Raw genomic sequence first — 19114 nt, 5'->3', positions numbered from 1 at the left:
ACAACTTAATGGGACTATTTTCAGGAAGTCCACCAAGGCTGTGTTGCGGCATCCACGTGAGCCGGCGAACACACCGCATACACATGCGCTTCTATTGTACCGTAATTCATACGCAACATGCGTCGAATCAACTATTAGAAATTAAATGCATTGTAATACACATGAATAATTCCATAAATATCGGTGACTGCTGTATCTTGTCTCCCTCGCGTGGACAACAGGAGGAAAAATGTGAATAAGATAAATGCCATCACTCAAGTGAACGTTGCCAGATTTACTTTGTTACCGTTCCAGTTATTTTGTGGACGTCATTCGTTCACAACAAACGAAACAAGAAGTTGACGAATTTCCCTAAATTGTGAGACTTTTTGAGCGGCATACCTATGTTTTGGCCCGTCAATGTGCTTTTTTCCCCACCGTACTTAATACATGTAATTTATTTATTTATACATTTTATAGTGTATTTTTGCATATTAAGAGACCCATATTAAAACATTTTGATCAGGCAGTATGTTTTACCTCCTATTTTGTACCATAGGCGAATCGAGCTGTACCTCCTCTGAACAAGATGAGACAAGATTAGCATAATAGGTGCATGTGTCTGTTGGGATACTTTTCTTGGACTCTTCTCCACCCTTTGAGGCATTTCTTTTAACGGACAGCAACCGGCTGTCAATAGGTATCCCCGGTGGAAGGATGTTAATGTGGTTCTCGCTTCCGAAAAGTGGCAAACGTAACTTGTCACATGAGCTGACTCGATGGCGTGTTAGCTCCAGCTAGAGCTCGACGTCACATTCGGGCTGCTTGGAGGTTTATTCTTTCGGAAATGTTCGTAGTGGCTTAATTGCAGGCTTAAGATAAGGGTGGAGTGTGTTTTTCGTTGGAATCCACTTGACTGTTGTTATCCGTCCGCCTGAATGGGATGTTATTAGCTACATGCTAGGAAGCGTGCTAGCTGTTCCCAAGAGTCCTCGCGACTTCGTCAGCTAGCTTTATTCCTCCTACTAAAAATACACTCTTGTCCTCCACCTAAGTGGTGGGCTCGCCCGCAATTTTTATTTTATTTTTTTTTCCGTCTGCGGATTTTATGGTGAACTCGCTCGGTGTTTGGCACTCTACATGGTCACTACGGTGGATCCAAGGCGACAGGAAGAGCGAGCCGGACCCCGTGGTGGAGAGTCGGGTTGGGCTGACTTGACGCCGCATCGCACCAGCCGGGAGGTGGTGGGGCTGAGGGTGGTGGTCGCGCGTTACTTTGTCCCCATGCCCTGCCGTTAGTAGTCACATAACGAGCCCTGGTACAGATCAGGGATACAGGAGCGAGGCTTGCTTAAAGGTCAAGCATAAAGCCTTTGTTTCCACTGTCAACTGTGCAACATCTTACGGTGACAACTGTGCCAAGTGGATCACAATGTCGGAAGATAACAGCGCAGATAACTTCATCAAGGTAACTTTTGGGAAACGAAAACTTTCATTTGACATGTACATTCAACGGGGTTTTTGGTTTACGACGGAGTTTCATTCCCAGGGCAGGGACTTTACTGGAACGTTTACCAAAGTCGGAAGGCGCACAATCAATCCCGAACATGCCTTAACCTCGTGGGATGGTCATAAGTAAATAAGGCAGTGCAATTCATCGAAATTCAATATTGGCATTGTCAAATATATATAATTGTGTGTGTGTGTGTGTGGTGGGCGACTGGTTAGCACATCCATCTCACGGTGCAGGTTTTGATTCCATACATATATATTCATACATTATATATATACTGTATACTTTCTAGAGTATGATTCTATTGGCCATTAGTTCTACCTTGCCTATGGGATTTCCTCCTGGTCTGCTACCTCCTACGTATCACCAGCCTGGCATCTAAGTCAGCTGGAAAATGTGATCTCAAATGCTACGAGCCTCTGCTTTTACAACTGGGTCAGAATGTGCTTAATGATGGGTTGACTGGGTTCTTTCCCTAACAACTGGAACACCTACTAACTAGAGTGTCCACTTCAGCCATGATCACAAAGTTGACAACCTGCTGGATAACTTGCTCAACAATCATCAGGATTTGGCTGACTGGTCAAGTCATCTTAAAACCTGTTTGTGGTATCATGTGGAACAAATCAGATGGCTGGAATTATGTCTGTTGTGTGGCTAACTTAATACCTAACCCTAATTACAGGAAGCATCCATTCTAGAGGAATACAGCATAAATTGGACACAGAAGCTTGGCGCTGGCATCAGTGGACCTGTCAGGTGAGTCTGGACTGAGACAGAAAGTAAGCAGTGTCAAAGTCCAGCATGATCAGTCCATCGGGTTCCTGACCAGTTGAATCACTAAAGAAGAAGCCACTATTGTGTCATCTTGGCAATAGAAGAGTCCGCTAAGGTGTCTGACAATTTCCAGCTATCAATTCAGATAAGGTTAATTAATAAAGACAAAGTGCTCTGTAAAGACCTGGTCGGTGTTACTCCCCTTCAGACCAGCACTAGAGGAGAGGATCTCTCAAATGTGGTTTGATTTTTAGAGTAAGTTTCAGATGTTGACATGACTAGGCAACTTAAAGATGCAAAGTATTACAGTCTAATTATTATAGCTGCACAGCCCCTGAAATTGGGCGAACTGAACCTCTTTTAAAAATTATGTGAATTCCCTGAAATATGGAATCGATTGTTTTTCCTGAAAACTCTAATTTGGAAAATGTTAAACATGGTGGTGAACAGCATGGATGGTACTGTACAGATGAAAAGCTGTAATTTGGTTTGTGACGTTCTCAAGATGCCGGAAACGCAACACAATTGCTTGATGGGTGTGACTTGGGAACTGGATGACTCAAGACTGCACTCGACTCTGTTGGAGCACCTCTGAGTCACTCCATATTTCTCCGCTTTAGTTTGAAATGGGCTGTAATATGCCTGCTGCACTTTTCTGACCTGATTGATACAGCCTTGCGTTGACTTTGCATTCAACATTCAACTTTCTCTTCCTCTTTTGTCCTCGTTGAAGAGTTTGTGTGAAGAAGTCATCACAGGAACGGTTGGCCCTGAAGATCCTGATTGATCGCCCCAAAGCCAGAAATGAGGTTAGACAATCATTGCCTGTTCTTTGTTGCACTTGATTAATTTGGCTTGCGTTTCAGCCGCACACACTTGCTTCTTCTGTTTGTGAGGGTGTCACATTCTTCAACACAGCATCTGGGGGCTCCTCTGTCAGTAGCAGCCTTTTTGTTTTTCAGGCATGCAGTCAACATGCAAGCACTCCTGACACAGCTGGAAAAATATGCACAGAACATCTGAGTTGAATCATGAGCTTTTGTTTTTGATAAAAGTACAGTGTGTCCTCAAATTCTGCACCCGGGGCAAAAATAGGAACACCACACTGTTGTTTTTGCTCACCCATTCATTTTGGATAGTATTTGTTTTCACCGGAGACTTGGGGGGAGTTGGCGTCTTTCCAATCTTACTTTGGACTTTGAATGAGAGGTGGGATGCACTCTGGGATGATCGCTAGCCAACCGCAGTGCTTTTATTACTTTTTCCACTAACTGAAGTATGACAATGGAAAGGTTTTTTGAGTCTTCAATACATGCAAATTGGAAGGGGGGACAAAATGAGAACAACCACTCTAGAAAATGGATGGATAGCCAACATGTTTTGGTCCCCTCACCACTCTAAAGATTGCAGATGCTTGTGTTCATTGACCGACAAAGTAATGCTACACTAAGCTCTCGTGTGAACTTTCTTAATCAGTGACCAACACAAATGTAGACGTGCGTTGAAAAAGTTTGTTTTGACAAGGATGAATTGTGTTCAAAATGTGTGTGGGAATTATTAAAAAAAAAAAAAAGTAAAATCTATATTGTCATGTATCGGGACTTTTCACCTGGGTGGGTCATATCACCGACTGGATACTGTTATCTGCATTGATTTGAAACACTTCACTGTCTCTGCCTGCAGGTGCGACTCCATATGATGTGTGCCAACCACCCAAACATCGTGCAAATCTTGGAGGTGTACGCCAATAGTGTCCAGTTCCCACACGAGTCCAGCCCGAGGTAACTTTTTCTATCCATCTCCATTTCTGTATTCTTGCCTCCTTTAAAAAAAAAAAAAACTCTTGTTTTATTTTGTTTTGACAGAGCCAGGCTTCTGATCGTCATGGAGATGATGGAAGGCGGCGAACTGTTCCACAGAATCAGTCAGCACAGGCACTTTACTGAAAAGATGGCTAGCGAGGTTACAAAGCAGGTAGTCAATGGCACAATCAAGCCCTCAGTCACTTTGTTGTGATTTCTAACCAGCATCGTCTGTGCATATGCTTTAGGGGTGTTAAGACTTTTTTTTTTTTTTTTTTGGTCGCATGACTAATAGCACATCTAGCAGTCTTGTTAGCAGCTTCCCGCTTGGATTCAGCAACGGATGTCACACTAGATCAGCACACCATATGGCCGTGAGCAGTCGTTTAGATATACACATAAATGTGTGACATCACTCCTACAGATCAGTCAAGCCTTGGAACACTGTCACTCCGTAAATATTGCACATCGAGACCTGAAGCCAGAGAACCTGCTCTTCAAGGATAACTCTCTGGTAATTTGAGGAATTTGCACACATGCGCGGTCTTCATACTGTATGTGTAATGCCTTACCGTTGTGTTTTGTTTTGCTTTACTTTATTTTCCTCAGGATGCGCCCGTGAAGCTGTGTGACTTTGGCTTTGCCAAAATCGATCAGGGGGACTTGATGACACCCCAGTTCACTCCCTACTATGTAGCACCTCAGGTAGAAAACAGAAAAATTAAAATAAAACAGAACACACACCAAACCTGCTTGTTCCTCTGTAGGTACTTGAGGCTCAAAGAAGACACCAGAAGGAAAAGTCTGGGATCATACCTACCTCACCCACTCCTTATACCTACAACAAGGTCAGACTCACACCGCCTCACCTCACTCCAGTTTAATTCACTTGCAATGTCTTAGGCTGGGTTGCGTGGTTCAAGGGACACAATACAGATTTATTTGGATACTTATTTTTGTTTGTGTTTATGCATGCAGAGTTATTTGCATGCAATTTGGGCAGGCAAGTCGATCCATGTGTACCGTCAATGTAAAACAGCAAAATCAAATAGGCGTCATTAGAAACGTAATTGGAAATAGAAAGTAGGCAAAGGTAGTGTAAACCCAGTCCTAATAACTCTCGGCGACTTTCTCCAGAGCTGTGACTTGTGGTCTCTGGGCGTCATCATCTACGTGATGCTGTGCGGCTATCCTCCGTTTTACTCCAAGCATCACAGTCGCACCATTCCCAAGGACATGAGAAAGAAGATCATGATGGGCAGCTTTGACTTCCCCGAAGACGAGTGGAGTCAAATCTCCGAGATGGCAAAGGACGTCGTGCGCAAGTAGGTTTTGTTCGAGTTGTGACCAGTCCAGAATTTAGTCAGCTGTGATGCACTCCAGCTGCCGGCAATGCTGAACAGGTTGAGCTGTTGGATGGATCATAAAACCATGTGGGAAATATTATTTCATGAAATGTATACAAAGCCAGGCTCTCCATCGGCCCAGCAGTATATGCTGTGGTGTAAGTCTCTAACTTGCGTGCAACATCTGGCTGAGGAGAGCATGTCACCGACATGTTATTTAAACATGCAGGAAGGCGAGTCAAGTCACATTTTTTGGGTGGTGGGGGGGGTGCAGAACAATGGGCACAACAGCCATGTCAGAATCAGCAGTGATGACAGCAATGACAGTGATACTGTTACTCAGCTGGAGTTGTTTTAAATTCCTAAAGAAGCATCATCATATGTTTCCTTTAAAGTTTGGTCAGCATTGTATGATTTTCAAAAGCCAAAGAAAAAGTTTTTTAAAAAACTTGTGGCATGAATCTCCAAATCTCGCTCTCCTTCACCTGCCTTTCTTGCTGTGCTCACCTGCAGGCTGCTGAAGGTGAAGCCAGAGGAGAGGCTGACCATCGAGGGAGTCTTATCTCACCCATGGCTCAATTGCACCGAGGCGCTGGACAACGTGTTGCCTTCCGCCCAGATGATGATGGACAAGGTGGGCGGCAGGGAGTGGCCAAGAGCGCAGTCGCTGTTGTTTGAAATCATGATACATTTAGTGCTACTCAGGAGGATAACTATGACTCTGTATCTCAGGCGGTGGTGGCAGGCATCCAGCAGGCCCATGCGGAGCAGTTGGCCAACATGAGAATTCAGGATCTGAACATCAGCCTGAAGCCGCTCAACTCTGTCAACAACCCAATCCTCAGGAAGAGGAAACTACTCGGGTTTGTTTGCTTATGTTTATTTCAATTGAATGACCTTTTAGGCATATTTGTGGCATATTTGAACAATACGTGCCCTTATTGTCTCTGTGCCAGCCCAAAGCCCAGTGACGGTTTCTTCATTCATGACCCAGAGAACGGAGGCGAGGACTCCAATGTAGCGCTGGAGAAATTACGCGATGTCATCGCACAGTGTATTCTTCCACAGGCTGGTCAGTAACCAAAAACCACATACAGCAACAAATCTGGGGGAAATGTCAAATCATTGAATGTCAATTGTTGTGTGTGTGTTAAGGAGAGAACGAAGACGAGAAGCTGAACGTGGTGATGTTTGAAGCCTGGAGGTTCAACAGGGATTGTAAACTGCTGCGAGATGGCCTGCAGGGACTCAGCTGGAACGGTTAGTGTTCACTTCCTGTTTACACCCAACCAACAAAAAAATCTGCCGATTTTTCTTTCTGTTGTAAAATTAACCAAATAATGAAGGACCCAAGCCTAGCCTCGAGTCTTTTTGAATATGATGCCACAAGCTTGGCACATCTGTTTCTGGGCACTTTCACCCATTTGTCTTTGCAGCACCTCTCAAGCTCCATCAGGTAGCACGCAAGTCTTATTTGTTGTTTTGTGATGCAGGTCGCGCATTCTGTGATAAGGTGGATCGCTTGAAGTTGGCCGAAATTGTGAAACAGGCCATTGAAGAGAGGACAAATCTGGAAGAGTCTCACTAGCGAACATCCTTCTATCTCTTGTTTTTATATTCTCTTTTTAACAAGGCTTTTTAAAAAAAAAAAGGAGAAAAAGGTCAAATTTCAAATTTGTTTTTCACCCCATCGTTTCACTTGCAAGGCCTTTTGTACAGCTGTAAAAAAAAAGACTCTTGGTACTTGCAAGAAAAAAAGACTATTTTCATTTTTGCAAAAAAAAAAAAGAAAAATCAATTTGAGAAATTATTTTCTTGGTGGGTAATTTTTATTCGCAGCTTGAAGCATTTGTTTTATCCCAATGATTTTATTTCTTTTAACTTTCCAAACATTATTTATTTAAAGCAAAAGTTGCATTATTTATATAATTCTTTGGAGGGAGCCTATGAGCAGGCTTTAAAGAGACGAAATCTGATCTTTAGCTCTAAACTTGTTTTCCCCATCTAACTTGTCCTTTTGGTTCAAGAAAATGTGTTTATGGAAGCGTGAGTCCCTATTTTAAAGCTGCAAATCCAAGCAGACATGAAACACGAAGGCTCTTCCGCCTCGCATCAAATCCGCTTTTGACAAAATCTCACCGACTTGAGCTTCTGACAGCATCTTGCTCTTCCTCCTCCGCTTCCCTTCAATGTGTCACACTACACCTCGTCTCCTCCCAAGATTTGTGTTGGTAGCCTTAAACATTACCTCTTTTTTTTTTTTTTAATGGGATTTGTTTCTGTTTTGAGTTGCACATCATGTTGCTTGACTGTCTAAAAAGATACAAATTGAATTTTCTTCGAGAGTGAACATTTGTCTTCATACACCTTATTTTCTCATTTCGAGGTCTCTTTTAGAAACTATGCACCGATTGGTCGCCAGCTCTATCATCCAAAGTCCTAAAACAGAGCCTCCCTTCTCAGCCCAGAGACGCTATTCCTCAGTTTGCTGCCCATTGGAACTTTATTGTTAACCAAATCAGCAGCACTTAATCTCTGTTCTAATCTATCTGGAATATTGTTTAATAATACCCCAAAAATGGCTTCTCTAAAAATGACGGCGTAATTCCTCCTGCTCTCCAATAACCACCTCACCTCAAAAGCCCGTCCACTATTTTGTAGAAATATAGGATGGTATGACCGCATTTTAATGGCCACATTCATATATTGCCATGTGCTAAAATCCTTACATTGTTGTCAGATTCATATGTGGTCATATCCCTGAAGTTATGCCCCTATATGGTCGTGTCCATGTCTTAATATCCAGACTATGGAGTATGAAATCATTTCTAATTGGTCATGTCCATATGTAGTCCCTGACTGCATTATTATGGACATTGTCTATCATATCAGCACGTCAGATATTGCTGATTACATCAGCAGTGAGCCAGTGTAGCGTTTCCATGGTGTCGGGCTGAGCCAGAACCCTGCACACTGTCTTATACACAGCTTTGTTTTTGTCCCCTGCTCCTTGATTTTGTTACAGGATGCAAAAAATCTTTATATGGGACAATTCCTCTGCACCCATTTCTGTTATATTTTCTTTTTCCCAATCATTTGTTGATGTAAAAGCAAGTCAAATGTTTTTGGATATGATCAGAAAGTGAAGGATGAAGTGTTTACCACAGTTCTTTTAGTCAAAACGGCAATGATTTGTACTCTGTTTACATCAAGCGTGACTGAAACTTTACTGTTGTAAAACGCTTGTTTGGATTTGGATTTTTAGTCCCTTGTTCCGATCTGCTTGGTCATTTTCATATTGCGAGCAATCTGGGGGATTTTTGACAAATGAGACTCCTTTAGAGCGCTGTAACAACCATAATAGGATGGTTTTTAAGGCCTTATTGCACAAGCAAACGTGCCTTGGTGACTTTGAGTACAAAATTGTTCATGTTGTTTAATAATAGATTTTATATATAAGCGCCTTTCAAGACACCCAAGGACACTTACAATAACAAAAAACAACAATACGGGTTGAGCAGACCCCAAAATGAAATCATTCCATAAAAGGCATTTTTTAATGACTTCAAATACTGTACAATGATTTTGGGGGATCATACCTGTAACACATTACAAAATGAGCCTTTTAAGTTGATCATCTGATTCAGTATTTTCACCAAAAGTGGTTATCAATGTAAAAAAAAGTTTTGTCAGCTGATGTAGCATGAGTTCATGAAAATAAACATCTTTCTTCCTTCTCTGGAATGTCTTCAATTTGCTGACTTTGAAATAAAAGGACTTTAAACATTTTTGTCTTAAGTCATTTATGCATGAATGTTCCAAATAGGGTCAACTTGAACACGAATCATGATGAGGAACATCCTATCTGGCCGCAACGGTAATGTTTAAAACTGCCTTCAAAATAAGATACAAAGTGCATGAAAAATACGACTCACCATCACCGCATATTATGCAGTGGGCCTGGTACGCGGGAATCTCCCATTGAGACCCGTATTTTAAGTAGGACTCCTGATACTGTCTTATTAAATATAGCCTTCTTTTTCTTGGAAGTCGTAGGGTCCTCTTCTGTCTCCTTGCTGGGCCTTTTCCACTTTCCAAAGACGTTTGGTTTTTTGTATTCATTTTGCTAGCTCCCGGGTTTCATTTTAGCGATAACCTATCACATGACCGAGAAGCGCGCCTTGATCTGCGTCAAGTGACATACTGTAGACTGATGTAACAGAGAATCCGGTAATTTTCCAAAATAAAATACCCTTTCAGATTCCGAAATAAATGAGACTGATGTCAAAGAAAATATATTGTGTGTAATACCTTTTGTGATATTTGAAGGCTAATTGTCGTCTGACTACTGTACTTGGCAGGAAAAACGAACGCGTTAGATTTGTCATGACTGGAAGATGTGCACATTTTGAAGTAATGCGTGACGTGATTGCGCTTTCCAGACAAACCTGTTCAGCATTAAAGTTAAAAATGTTCTCTCATAACTTTTTGTAATTTCATCCTTTTTTTTCTTTCGTGTTTGCATTCAAAGCAACACTGCTTGATGAAATAAAAACACATACAAATGATGAAATTCGAACAACGCCGCCGTGCATGTGCTCAACAAAGGGTAACAACGTTTTAAGTTAAAACGCTTTTAATTGCAGATAGAAGAAGCAGGTAGAAATAAAGTTTGTGTTTCGTAAAGAAAAGATAAATTCACAGCCACCAAGACACTATTCCATATACAAAAGGCACTTAGGTTTTCTTCCTCGAACATTTGTCTTAAAGCAGCAACACTTGGAACGCGTTGGAATCCAAGAGTATTTTAAATCTGTGTATCATTCATTCCCTTACGTTTTAAGTTGGCAATCGAAATACAAAAAAAGTGCCCGATTATTTTGTCGTTTGTTTAACAATGACTCATTTGTTTTGGGTTTCAGAGTGCCATTTGAAAGTGAAAAGACCAACTGATACGCTTATTATTTTCAATCCTATTTAGAAATATGCGGAATGACACTTCTTAATTTGACTAAGGAGCACATACAAAAAAAAAATAATAATAATAATCTGTGCTCATACACACTAATCAAAGTCAACAAACACCATCAGCAGTTGTATGGAATCAATGCGTTTCGACATTTTTTTTTTTTGGTCCCTTTTGCGCAACAACACTCCGGACAATTAACTGTCTTCAGGTTTCAATTTACACTGCTGTGATGCTGAGGGCTTGATTCAGAATAGAGTTAACAGTAACAACCATGCTGACGAGGGGGGAAGACAACAAGGTCCGATTTTTTGTTTTGAAGTCGCTGATGAAACCTCTCTGCTGGCGCCCCGTCATCAGTCCGAGTCCTCCTCATCCAAATACTCCTCAGCGTTGCTGTGCGAGCGGGTGATAGCTGAGGGGGAAAAAAGGAACAAATTGTGTGTGTGTGTGTGTGGGGGTTCTTGATCTTTTTTCAGCTTTATTTGGAGCAAAGGCACCATGCAGATTCTGGACTCACTGCTGGCCAGCTTCCTTTTGAGCAGCGAGGCACACTGTGCATTGGTGGCCATCTCCAGAGCCAGCTTGTTCTCGTTGTTCCGGATGTCCGTCCGCGCATCTGAATGCAAAAACGACAAGAAAGCACGCCCTCTTGTCTTTGTAGTGGATTAAATTACATTTAGGTTGAAAATTATTTGCAACTCTGCATTCCTTTTTTTTTTTTTAAACATTTAATCAAACGTCCCAACTTCAGTGGAAGTGGAGTTGTGGAATAAACATGTGGAAATACTCTTCTCACCCTTGTTCAGTAACATGGCCACAATGTCAGAATAACCCTTCCAGGCAGCAGCATGCAGAGCAGTGTCCCCAAGCTTATTCTACAAGGCAAAATTTGCATTTAAATGTACTTTATTTTTCATTTGATGTTGTCTATCCGAATAGTCCTAGATTCGTCCTAACCTGCTGGTTGAGTTCCACGCTGGACTGGTTGAGCAGAAGCTCCACGACATCTAAGGGGAACAACATAAGAATCAAACAACTCACAATGACGACTGAGGGAAATTATTAATACTGTACAACACAGTCAGACAGGAAATAAGATGCAAATAACTTTGATAGACTCAGTTCCTTTAGAATAATAATAGGCAATTGGACAACTCTGCAACAGTGAAAGCAACACGGTTAGAAAACACGGTGCTAAAAAGGCCAGTGGTCAAAGTTCATATGTCAACCAATGATGTTGGAAGTTGATGCAGACTAGCTAATATTAAAGAGTCCCAAATGACCGTATTTTCCAGAATATGAGGCCCACCTAAAAACATTCCATGCCTTATGTACGGTGTTGCACAGTCTCTTTATATTCCCCAATGAGTTGGTTTACCTGTTCGTGTTCCGATGTCATCTCGTGGTGATTATTAGCAGGAACCAATTGTAACCTAAAAGGGTTCTGCCCGACACTAATTGACTTGTGCATTCGCCGACGCACACTCAAACAGACAACTACTTTGTGAGCTCTGCGCAGCCGCTATGAAACGGAGATAATCCCAAAAGCATACTTATCTACTGACTAAACGAAGGAAGAATGAGACAAGCAAGACTTGCAAGGCATTCCAATTCAAGGTACAGTGAACCCCCAGTTATTGTGAAAGATATATTCCAGACCCGCCAGCGGTAGGTGAATATCCGCAACTGTGTATACTTTTTTTCAGTTTCTGGTTCTACCGATCCCACACACTTCAAACATATTAAAACGCACATAACCTGGAGCATGTTCAAAAATAAATAAATGTATCTTTTATCGTGTCTGTGCATTATGGGTGTGCCTTTAAGAGGCGGGGCCCGGTGAGGCGGCGTGTGACGTCACAGAGTCCACATGTAAACATCCGTGCATGGGCTGTGACTGACAACCGGTCTTGTGTGAGAGTGCTCATTGTCTGTGTGTTTTATTTCTCCTCTTGGAGTTCAGCAAATTGCTGAAAAGTGCAAAGTGTGGCAAGGCTGGATCCCCATTACTGTACCTTTATGTCCTCCATGACATCCCCAGTAGAGGGCAGTGTTGCCAGCCTTGTCCAGGCCGTTGATTCCCACCCTGTTCTCCACACATTCCCTCAGCCAGCAAAGATTCCCTGAATCAATCAATACATGCACTTGGAACAGTTACAATTAACAGAATGGTGGGAACAAATGAGGTAGCCGTGCGGGCAAGCGCACCTCGTTTGGACGCTTCATGCATCGGGTGGTCGATAGATTCGGCCTGCTCCGTCACTAAAAATGGACGACAAGTGTTTTGACTTGGGAGTTACAGATGGAAAGACTTTGATCGTCTTCTTCTACTAACCGTAGTTGCGTGGAATAAGGCCCGTCCTCCCTCGGCATGTTCCTTTCCACCAGTTGCTGTCACTCTGAGGATGACAGCAAGATATTGAGGGGAAGAAAAAAAAAACAACAGCCTGCCATACTGACAAGACGGGTATCCTCGACACTGGGCTGGTTTTAGGCAGCGGTGGATCTATTCTTTTGGGAAGCAGGCCCAAATCCTAAAAATTCATATCTATGAAATTCACAACATGCATAGAAACACTAAAATTGCATGATAGGTCTGCGCATGTCTACAAAATTCTTTGCATTTGCCCCTCATAGGAGAGCGTTTGGATCCGCATTCCAAACTGCACCGTCAGATTTTGCAAGGTCGGTCTTACCGTGTCAGAGATGTAGAGGATGTCTCCTTCTTCAAAGTAAAGCTCATCGGGCTGCAACGTACAACAAGACCGCGGTTCAACGAGTGACTCGTTTGTTGGAGCTTGAAAGCATTTCCTCACCTTTCAAGAACTTCAACACGGTGAACAACATGCCAGACTTGTTTTGATCTCCAAACTAATTTCCCTGTCGGAAATAATCTTTTACTGTAACCGCAACTATCGTACAAACTTTAGAAACTGTGCATGACATCGGTTCATCTTTTGGAGTAACCCCCTGCCCTAAAAAAACACAAAGTGTGAATAAAAAGAAATACCTCTATAATTTGGCTGTTTCTTGATGAAGCGGTGCCACCGTGAGTGAAAATCGAATTATTATTTATAATCAACAACTAGCATTTGTATCAGTAGTTACGACTTGCACAGTAAAACCAGTTACTCTAAATAAATGCATCAATAAAACGATATATCTTCTATCTTTCACCACACAGATATCGTGCGCATAATATCACTTTGTATCCTTTGCTCAGAAACAAATTGACTTACCGTTCTGGGGTCAAAGGTGAACTCAGCTCTGAACACCTTGACTTGGCCTGCGAGCAAAACAACAAAAAGACATCAGACGGCAAACAGCAGGAGGAAATCCCCTTGATTTAGACTTGTTCATGCTTTTATCTCCAGTAGACTTGATTTTTGTATGTTAAAAAAAAAAAAAAAAAAAAAAAAACATCCAACAGCTGCAGCTCATTCAGAATGCTGCAGGTCGGGTTCTGACCAAAACAAAGACATTAGATCATATGACTCCAATCCTAAAGGCTGTACACAGGCTCCCAATCAGCCGTAGAATCAATTAAAAAAATTTGCAATAGTCTATAAATCACTGAATGGTTTGGGTCCTAAATACATTCAGGCAATGCTAATTAAATATCGACCCAGTAAAGCTCTGAGATCTGCAAACGAAAGTCAATTAGTTGGAGGTGAGAGTTCCCAACAAACATGGTGAAGCAGCATTTAGCCGTTATGCTGCATGCAAATGGGATAAACTGCCACCAGGAGTGAAGTGAGCGTCAATTGTGAATGCTTTTAAATTCAGCTGAAAAAACTGTGCTGTTTTCTCACACTTTTAAAGTCTAAGCATTTAAGATTTTTTTTTCTTTTAGTTATTTGAGAAACCTACTCCTATCTCTTGACTTTTAAATATATATTTTTTTAATTTGCTGTCGTCAATGTACGTTCTTTAAACAATTTTTGAAAGCGACTCATTTTTTTCTCCTTTGCTTTTGAATGTCATAAACTGTCGGGTTTGTAAATGCTTGTGGGTCTCGTGTCTTCGCTTGTCCGAGTTGCCTTGTGTATGAAATGCGCTACTGTATATAAATAAAGCTGCCTTGCCTGGATGGCCTCCGCAACAAGAGGCGCACACTCGCTTGGATTGCGTCTGTAATGGCCCATTTGGATAATTACGGACTCGTTGCAATGTGGCAGCACGAGTTAGAAGACGAAAAGCACACTCAAGGTACACTCGACACAGAAACAGACGTACACAGACATACCTGTGCACGGAGAGACAAAGACATGCGAGATATGTACACAGACACAGGGAGACACTCATCGACTCTTTTACTTCCATTGTTTTCATAATCAAGTCATCGTTTGGAGCTATTGTTTAAATTAAAATCGTCCAAATCCTTTGATTTCGGCCTCTCGACTAGAATCATTCAAATTCCTGTCGTCTATGTGTGTCAGCAAAATAAGACGTTTACAAACATCTGCTTTGGAAAACAATGACGGAACCCCAAGTGTTGGCGGGTACATTAATCCATCGTGTGATATTGCTTTTTTTTCCCCCCCATTAATCGGTGCAGTAATCTTAAGAAGAAGAAATTTTAAATATATTTTATAGTGACAGCCCTTGTTTAAATCAAGCTTTTGCCTAATCTATTTTTTTTTTGGGCAGTTCATGTATTCCACGGAAATTCATAAGATGACACACTATCCCCTAATTAGAAGTCACTCCAAATATGCGCTGCAAGCGAGAGGTACGGGGCAGGGGAAGCATGCTCGCATTCCGAGTTGTGAAGAGAAACACAATTGATCACCATTGCACTTTCTTTACACTTAAAACAAACATGTGAGGGCAGCAATAATGCAGCTACAGGAACGACGATTTATCGCATGACGGATCGTCACCTTTCAGTGACGTCTCCACGAAATGACGACCGAATGTCTCACTTCTCCGGGTATACACACACGAGCCCCACAACTGGAATGCAGCCATGTTGTAGCCTTAAGACGACACTGGTGTGTATTACACAAGAGCTCAAATGGCTTCATCTGTAACCAAGCGGAATCGTTTACATGCTGATTTGTGTGTATGTTCAATCTGACAAGTGTGGCAGTGTTTTTAGGCTGGGTGAGTGGCTCACGGACAAGCCTCGGCTCTGTTCACGTCTTTTGCACACTCCGCAGGCCCGGTCATGTCGCTCTCTCACAACATACGCACCACAGGCCCCATCACGCCGCTTTAAACGCATGCTGTGTGCTCCCAAAATTGTTGGTGGTACTTTCAGGGTGGGTTTAAGGCCAACATTCACATTCTCTTATACATAAGCGCGGGAACATTTCATTAGGTACACCTGCACGGTCTAAGACGGTCTCAATTGGGGGTCTTGGGTTCACAGGGTAGTTACGTTTGATATTGGGTCCTTGGAAAGACTGCATTCACAAAGACAAGAACGCTCAGTTTTGCTTTCCAGAGGTATTCCTTTCGCGTTGTTTATGATTGTGGTTGCAGTGATGTGAAGGCGCACAGGATCATATTAAAACTGAAAAATAAACACAATCAATTCCAGGACACTTTCAAGTGTGGTTCATTCTTCACAAGTGTCTTCCATTTATGATCCCGGCGCCCTCGCACTGGCCAGCTGAGGCTCTACCGCAGCTGGCCAACTAGGTGATCCGAGAGTACAAAAACAAGCCAGTTGTGGAAGAACATAGCAGTGAGCCTTGTTTGTGCAATCCAGAGAATTTCAAATGTTGAGGTTTATTAACATGCCTGAGACTTTAATCGATTATCGTGTCCAAAATGTTGAATCATGGCAGCAGTTCCATGCTCAGAAAAGTTGGGAAAAAATCTGTTTTTCAAACATTTAAACAGCGGCACAAACCTAAGCATCCAAAACTGTTGCTTTGCAAAGGACAAGAAAAAATCTGTTCCGACAGATGACTTCTGTGACCATAAATTAACCACGAAACAAGTAAAAGAAAGAAACGCACGTGAGTGCTCTCCTTAAATAGACTCTCTGTAACAAACAACAACAGCTACAGCCATCCATCATCCGAATACTCACAAATAACCACAAGACGAAAACAGGCAGTAATCATTCTTTTGGCACTTTTGCTTGCGCGAGTGCAATCAAACCACACAAATACGTTCATGGCGACACATTGCAAGTCATCATCCGAAAGCAAAGCTCCGAAATACACACACATGCAGTTTCACATCCAGATGACATCATGGAGGCATTTTCCATCAGTGACGTTTCTCGCTCAGTGGGACATAGATCTGACAGTCATCTGCATAGCAGTGGAAGGGAATACCATGTTTCCTTAAGATGGAACCCAATGGGAGCAGATACTGTTTGGTGCTTTCTACCGCCTTTATTACCGATTTGTTTTACTGTTTATTGTGCATGTTAAATTGCTCCATGTACAGCACTTTGTATGCAGCAATGGCTGTTTGAAAGTGCTCTATAAATACAGTTGAGTTGAGAGTTGAGTGCCCATTCAAATAAAATATTTTATGAACGACAAAGTTTATAATGTAACATGAGCGCTCTTCACTACACATGTTGCATATTTAGTAGTCCTAACATAACAGTTACACATTGTAGATCAGGCACTGTTGATATTTATCATATTTATGAACTGTGTGTGCACTAATACACACCGTTTTAATTGATTCAAAACCCGACTCTCTCTGGTCAATTACTTAGTCTTTTCAGTGAAACACATAATTAACCAACAGCTTAGTTAATGTTTGACCAGCTATCGGTTACCTAAACTAAACTTAGCAACAACTAAGGTAAATTAGCATATCTTATCTTTCTTTGAGGGTTTATTGATGATCGATGAAATTAGATGTTGGCGCTATTATGTCTCTTAACTCCGAGGTGCATAAAAAAACAATATTCAGAGCTGTATGGTGGGTCTCCAGGTTTATGTGCGTTAATATTTTTTCGTTTTAAAAAAAACGCATTTCCGTCATGTTACGAGAACAGTATTCTTTAAAGTCAATAAACGCTTGAGTCCCACCATTGCGCATGCGCAAACAGAGAGGTAAAGGCGATATAGACGTTTACGGTTGCCGTGAGCGTTTAACCTGTGACCTTAAACGCAACACACTCACCTACAGGACTCAGGCAAATAGGGAAGTCAGAGGCCAGGCGTCAGTCTCAAGACCTGCATCATTAATTTGGTGCGGTTTACGTCCTTCCTTTACTGCTCACAAGTTGACTTTACATCTTTCTTTTGGGTAGAGACTCAAAACAACTCAGAGATGTACCATATTGTATTATTTTCTCGTCGACCCGTACGTCTCGATTCGCGCAAGCAAGGTGTCCAAAACTAGTTTCGGCGAAATGTAACCAAGGTTTCCAACGTAATGTTTCTCTTACCTGGCTTGGCCGGCTTGGGAGGAGGCTTGGACATTGGCGAGGGTAAAAGTCAAATTGCAAATCAAACGCCGTGAAATGAAAAAGTTTGCTGAGCAAGACACTCAGCACTTTGGCGTCACTCCCTTTGAGGAAGTCGAGGCTGCCTCTGGCTACGCGGAAGTGCTCCTCTACGCATGCGCAAAAAACAGACTCCATCATTATGGATAATCTCGGCCTTTAAATTATTTTATATATATATACATACCTGTCAACTCCAAATGCTGACCGATGGGTCAGCATTTGGAGTTGGTGAAAAAAGTAACGCAGGAATACAACTCTGAACACAGTAATGCCACTAAGTAGAATGATGATTAGACATTAACCAGACATTGTATTATGGAGCTCTACAATAAATATCATATAAGATTTCGTGGGTTTTTTTCTGCCGTTATTTTGACATATAAAATGCTTTGGTATGTTATAAGGATTTTTTGCTCTTTATAATGATTTTTTTGGTAGTTTATACAGGTTGGCGCTCCGAAAAGCTGACAGGTATGTATATATATATATATATTTTTTTTTTTCATTCATTCATTTTCCGAACCGCTTGATCCTCACTAGGGTCGCGGGGGGTGCTGGAGCCTATCCCAGCTGTCTTCGGGTTATCACATATTTAAAGTGTATGTGATAACTTTTTTTTACATTTGATATGGATTGACCTGTTTTTAGTACTTTCCTATGTTTTCCCGATATCAGTACTGTATTTGATAAATGACTTTAGATATTTGTGTATTTAACATATGGTTATCACAAAAAACAATGGACAAACCAGATGAATTGCTTGTAGGAACCAACTGCATTAAGATCTAATCAAATGACACCTAATACAGTACAAGAAATGTGCCGAGAATTTGCCTTGACAAAAATAATAATGAAAATATGCAAGGTTGTTTCTGTTATTCTGTTATTTTCTTTATTTAGAAATCAGCTAAATAGGGTAAAAACACTTTACTGTGATGCAAGGTGACACATCTGAATATACTGTGTGTATTAGGTATATACAGTGTATATACATCAGGCATGGTGGTTAGTGTAGTTTTGATATGAAGAGACCAGTCCGTTTATGAGCTTGAAAGTAGTTTTTACTCAGCAGCACCAAGAATGTGTTACAGGCTTCCTCGTGTTGCCAATCAACCCTAGAGCTCCCGCGACACCTTGTGGACGGGTGGTATAACAGCGGGTTAGAATGGCCTATGTAATTGGGACATTACCAAAATAATAAACAGATCTACAGTTAGCATGTCCCCTTCACACAGCTGAGGCGCAGGGTTCGATTCCGGCTCCGGCTTTTCTGTGTGCCATATGCATGTTCTCCCTCCC

The 19114-nt window shown here is 41.7% G+C and overlaps 2 protein-coding genes across 2 annotated transcripts; one reads left to right on the top strand and one right to left on the bottom strand.

Moving 5' to 3' along the window:
- The first annotated feature begins 553 nt into the window (after positions 1-553).
- mapkapk5 (MAPK activated protein kinase 5) lies at positions 554-9203 on the top strand. Its single transcript, XM_086110995.1, has 14 exons — positions 554-1447; positions 2178-2251; positions 3003-3078; positions 3953-4050; positions 4135-4243; positions 4496-4585; positions 4681-4776; positions 4839-4919; positions 5209-5396; positions 5931-6051; positions 6150-6280; positions 6374-6489; positions 6573-6677; positions 6911-9203. The coding sequence occupies exons 1-14, from the start codon at positions 1412-1414 to the stop codon at positions 7003-7005; spliced, it is 1416 nt and encodes a 471-aa protein (XP_085967121.1). The 5' UTR covers positions 554-1411; the 3' UTR covers positions 7006-9203.
- An 832-nt stretch (positions 9204-10035) lies between these two features.
- ostf1 (osteoclast stimulating factor 1) lies at positions 10036-17899 on the bottom strand. Its single transcript, XM_086110996.1, has 10 exons — positions 17756-17899; positions 13626-13672; positions 13083-13133; positions 12722-12785; positions 12595-12648; positions 12402-12509; positions 11344-11393; positions 11183-11261; positions 10904-11002; positions 10036-10798 (listed from the first exon to the last, which is right to left on the bottom strand). The coding sequence occupies exons 1-10, from the start codon at positions 17787-17789 to the stop codon at positions 10740-10742; spliced, it is 645 nt and encodes a 214-aa protein (XP_085967122.1). The 5' UTR covers positions 17790-17899; the 3' UTR covers positions 10036-10739.
- Positions 17900-19114: the final 1215 nt, after the last annotated feature.

Source organism: Hippocampus guttulatus, chromosome 5 (assembly GCF_054856545.1).
Source record: "Hippocampus guttulatus isolate MCC_2025c chromosome 5, RoL_Hgut_1.0, whole genome shotgun sequence".
Lineage (NCBI taxonomy): Eukaryota > Metazoa > Chordata > Actinopteri > Syngnathiformes > Syngnathidae > Hippocampus > Hippocampus guttulatus.
This window is presented reverse-complemented; position numbering and strand designations above follow the sequence as displayed.

Bases quoted from the DNA above. Each gene is read 5' to 3' on its own strand.
- mapkapk5 (XM_086110995.1), top strand. From the start codon at position 1,412: ATGTCGGAAGATAACAGCGCAGATAACTTCATCAAG. The intron at 5,397-5,930 runs GTAGGTTTTGTT...GCTCACCTGCAG, and splicing joins GCAAAGGACGTCGTGCGCAA to GCTGCTGAAGGTGAAGCCAG. The intron at 6,281-6,373 runs GTTTGTTTGCTT...TCTCTGTGCCAG, and splicing joins AGGAAGAGGAAACTACTCGG to CCCAAAGCCCAGTGACGGTT.
- ostf1 (XM_086110996.1), bottom strand. From the start codon at position 17,789: ATGTCCAAGCCTCCTCCCAAGCCGGCCAAGCCAG. The intron at 13,673-17,755 runs GTAAGAGAAACA...TTTTGCTCGCAG, and splicing joins TCCCAAGCCGGCCAAGCCAG to GCCAAGTCAAGGTGTTCAGA. The intron at 10,799-10,903 runs GTGAGTCCAGAA...TTTCCCCCTCAG, and splicing joins CAAAAGGAAGCTGGCCAGCA to CTATCACCCGCTCGCACAGC.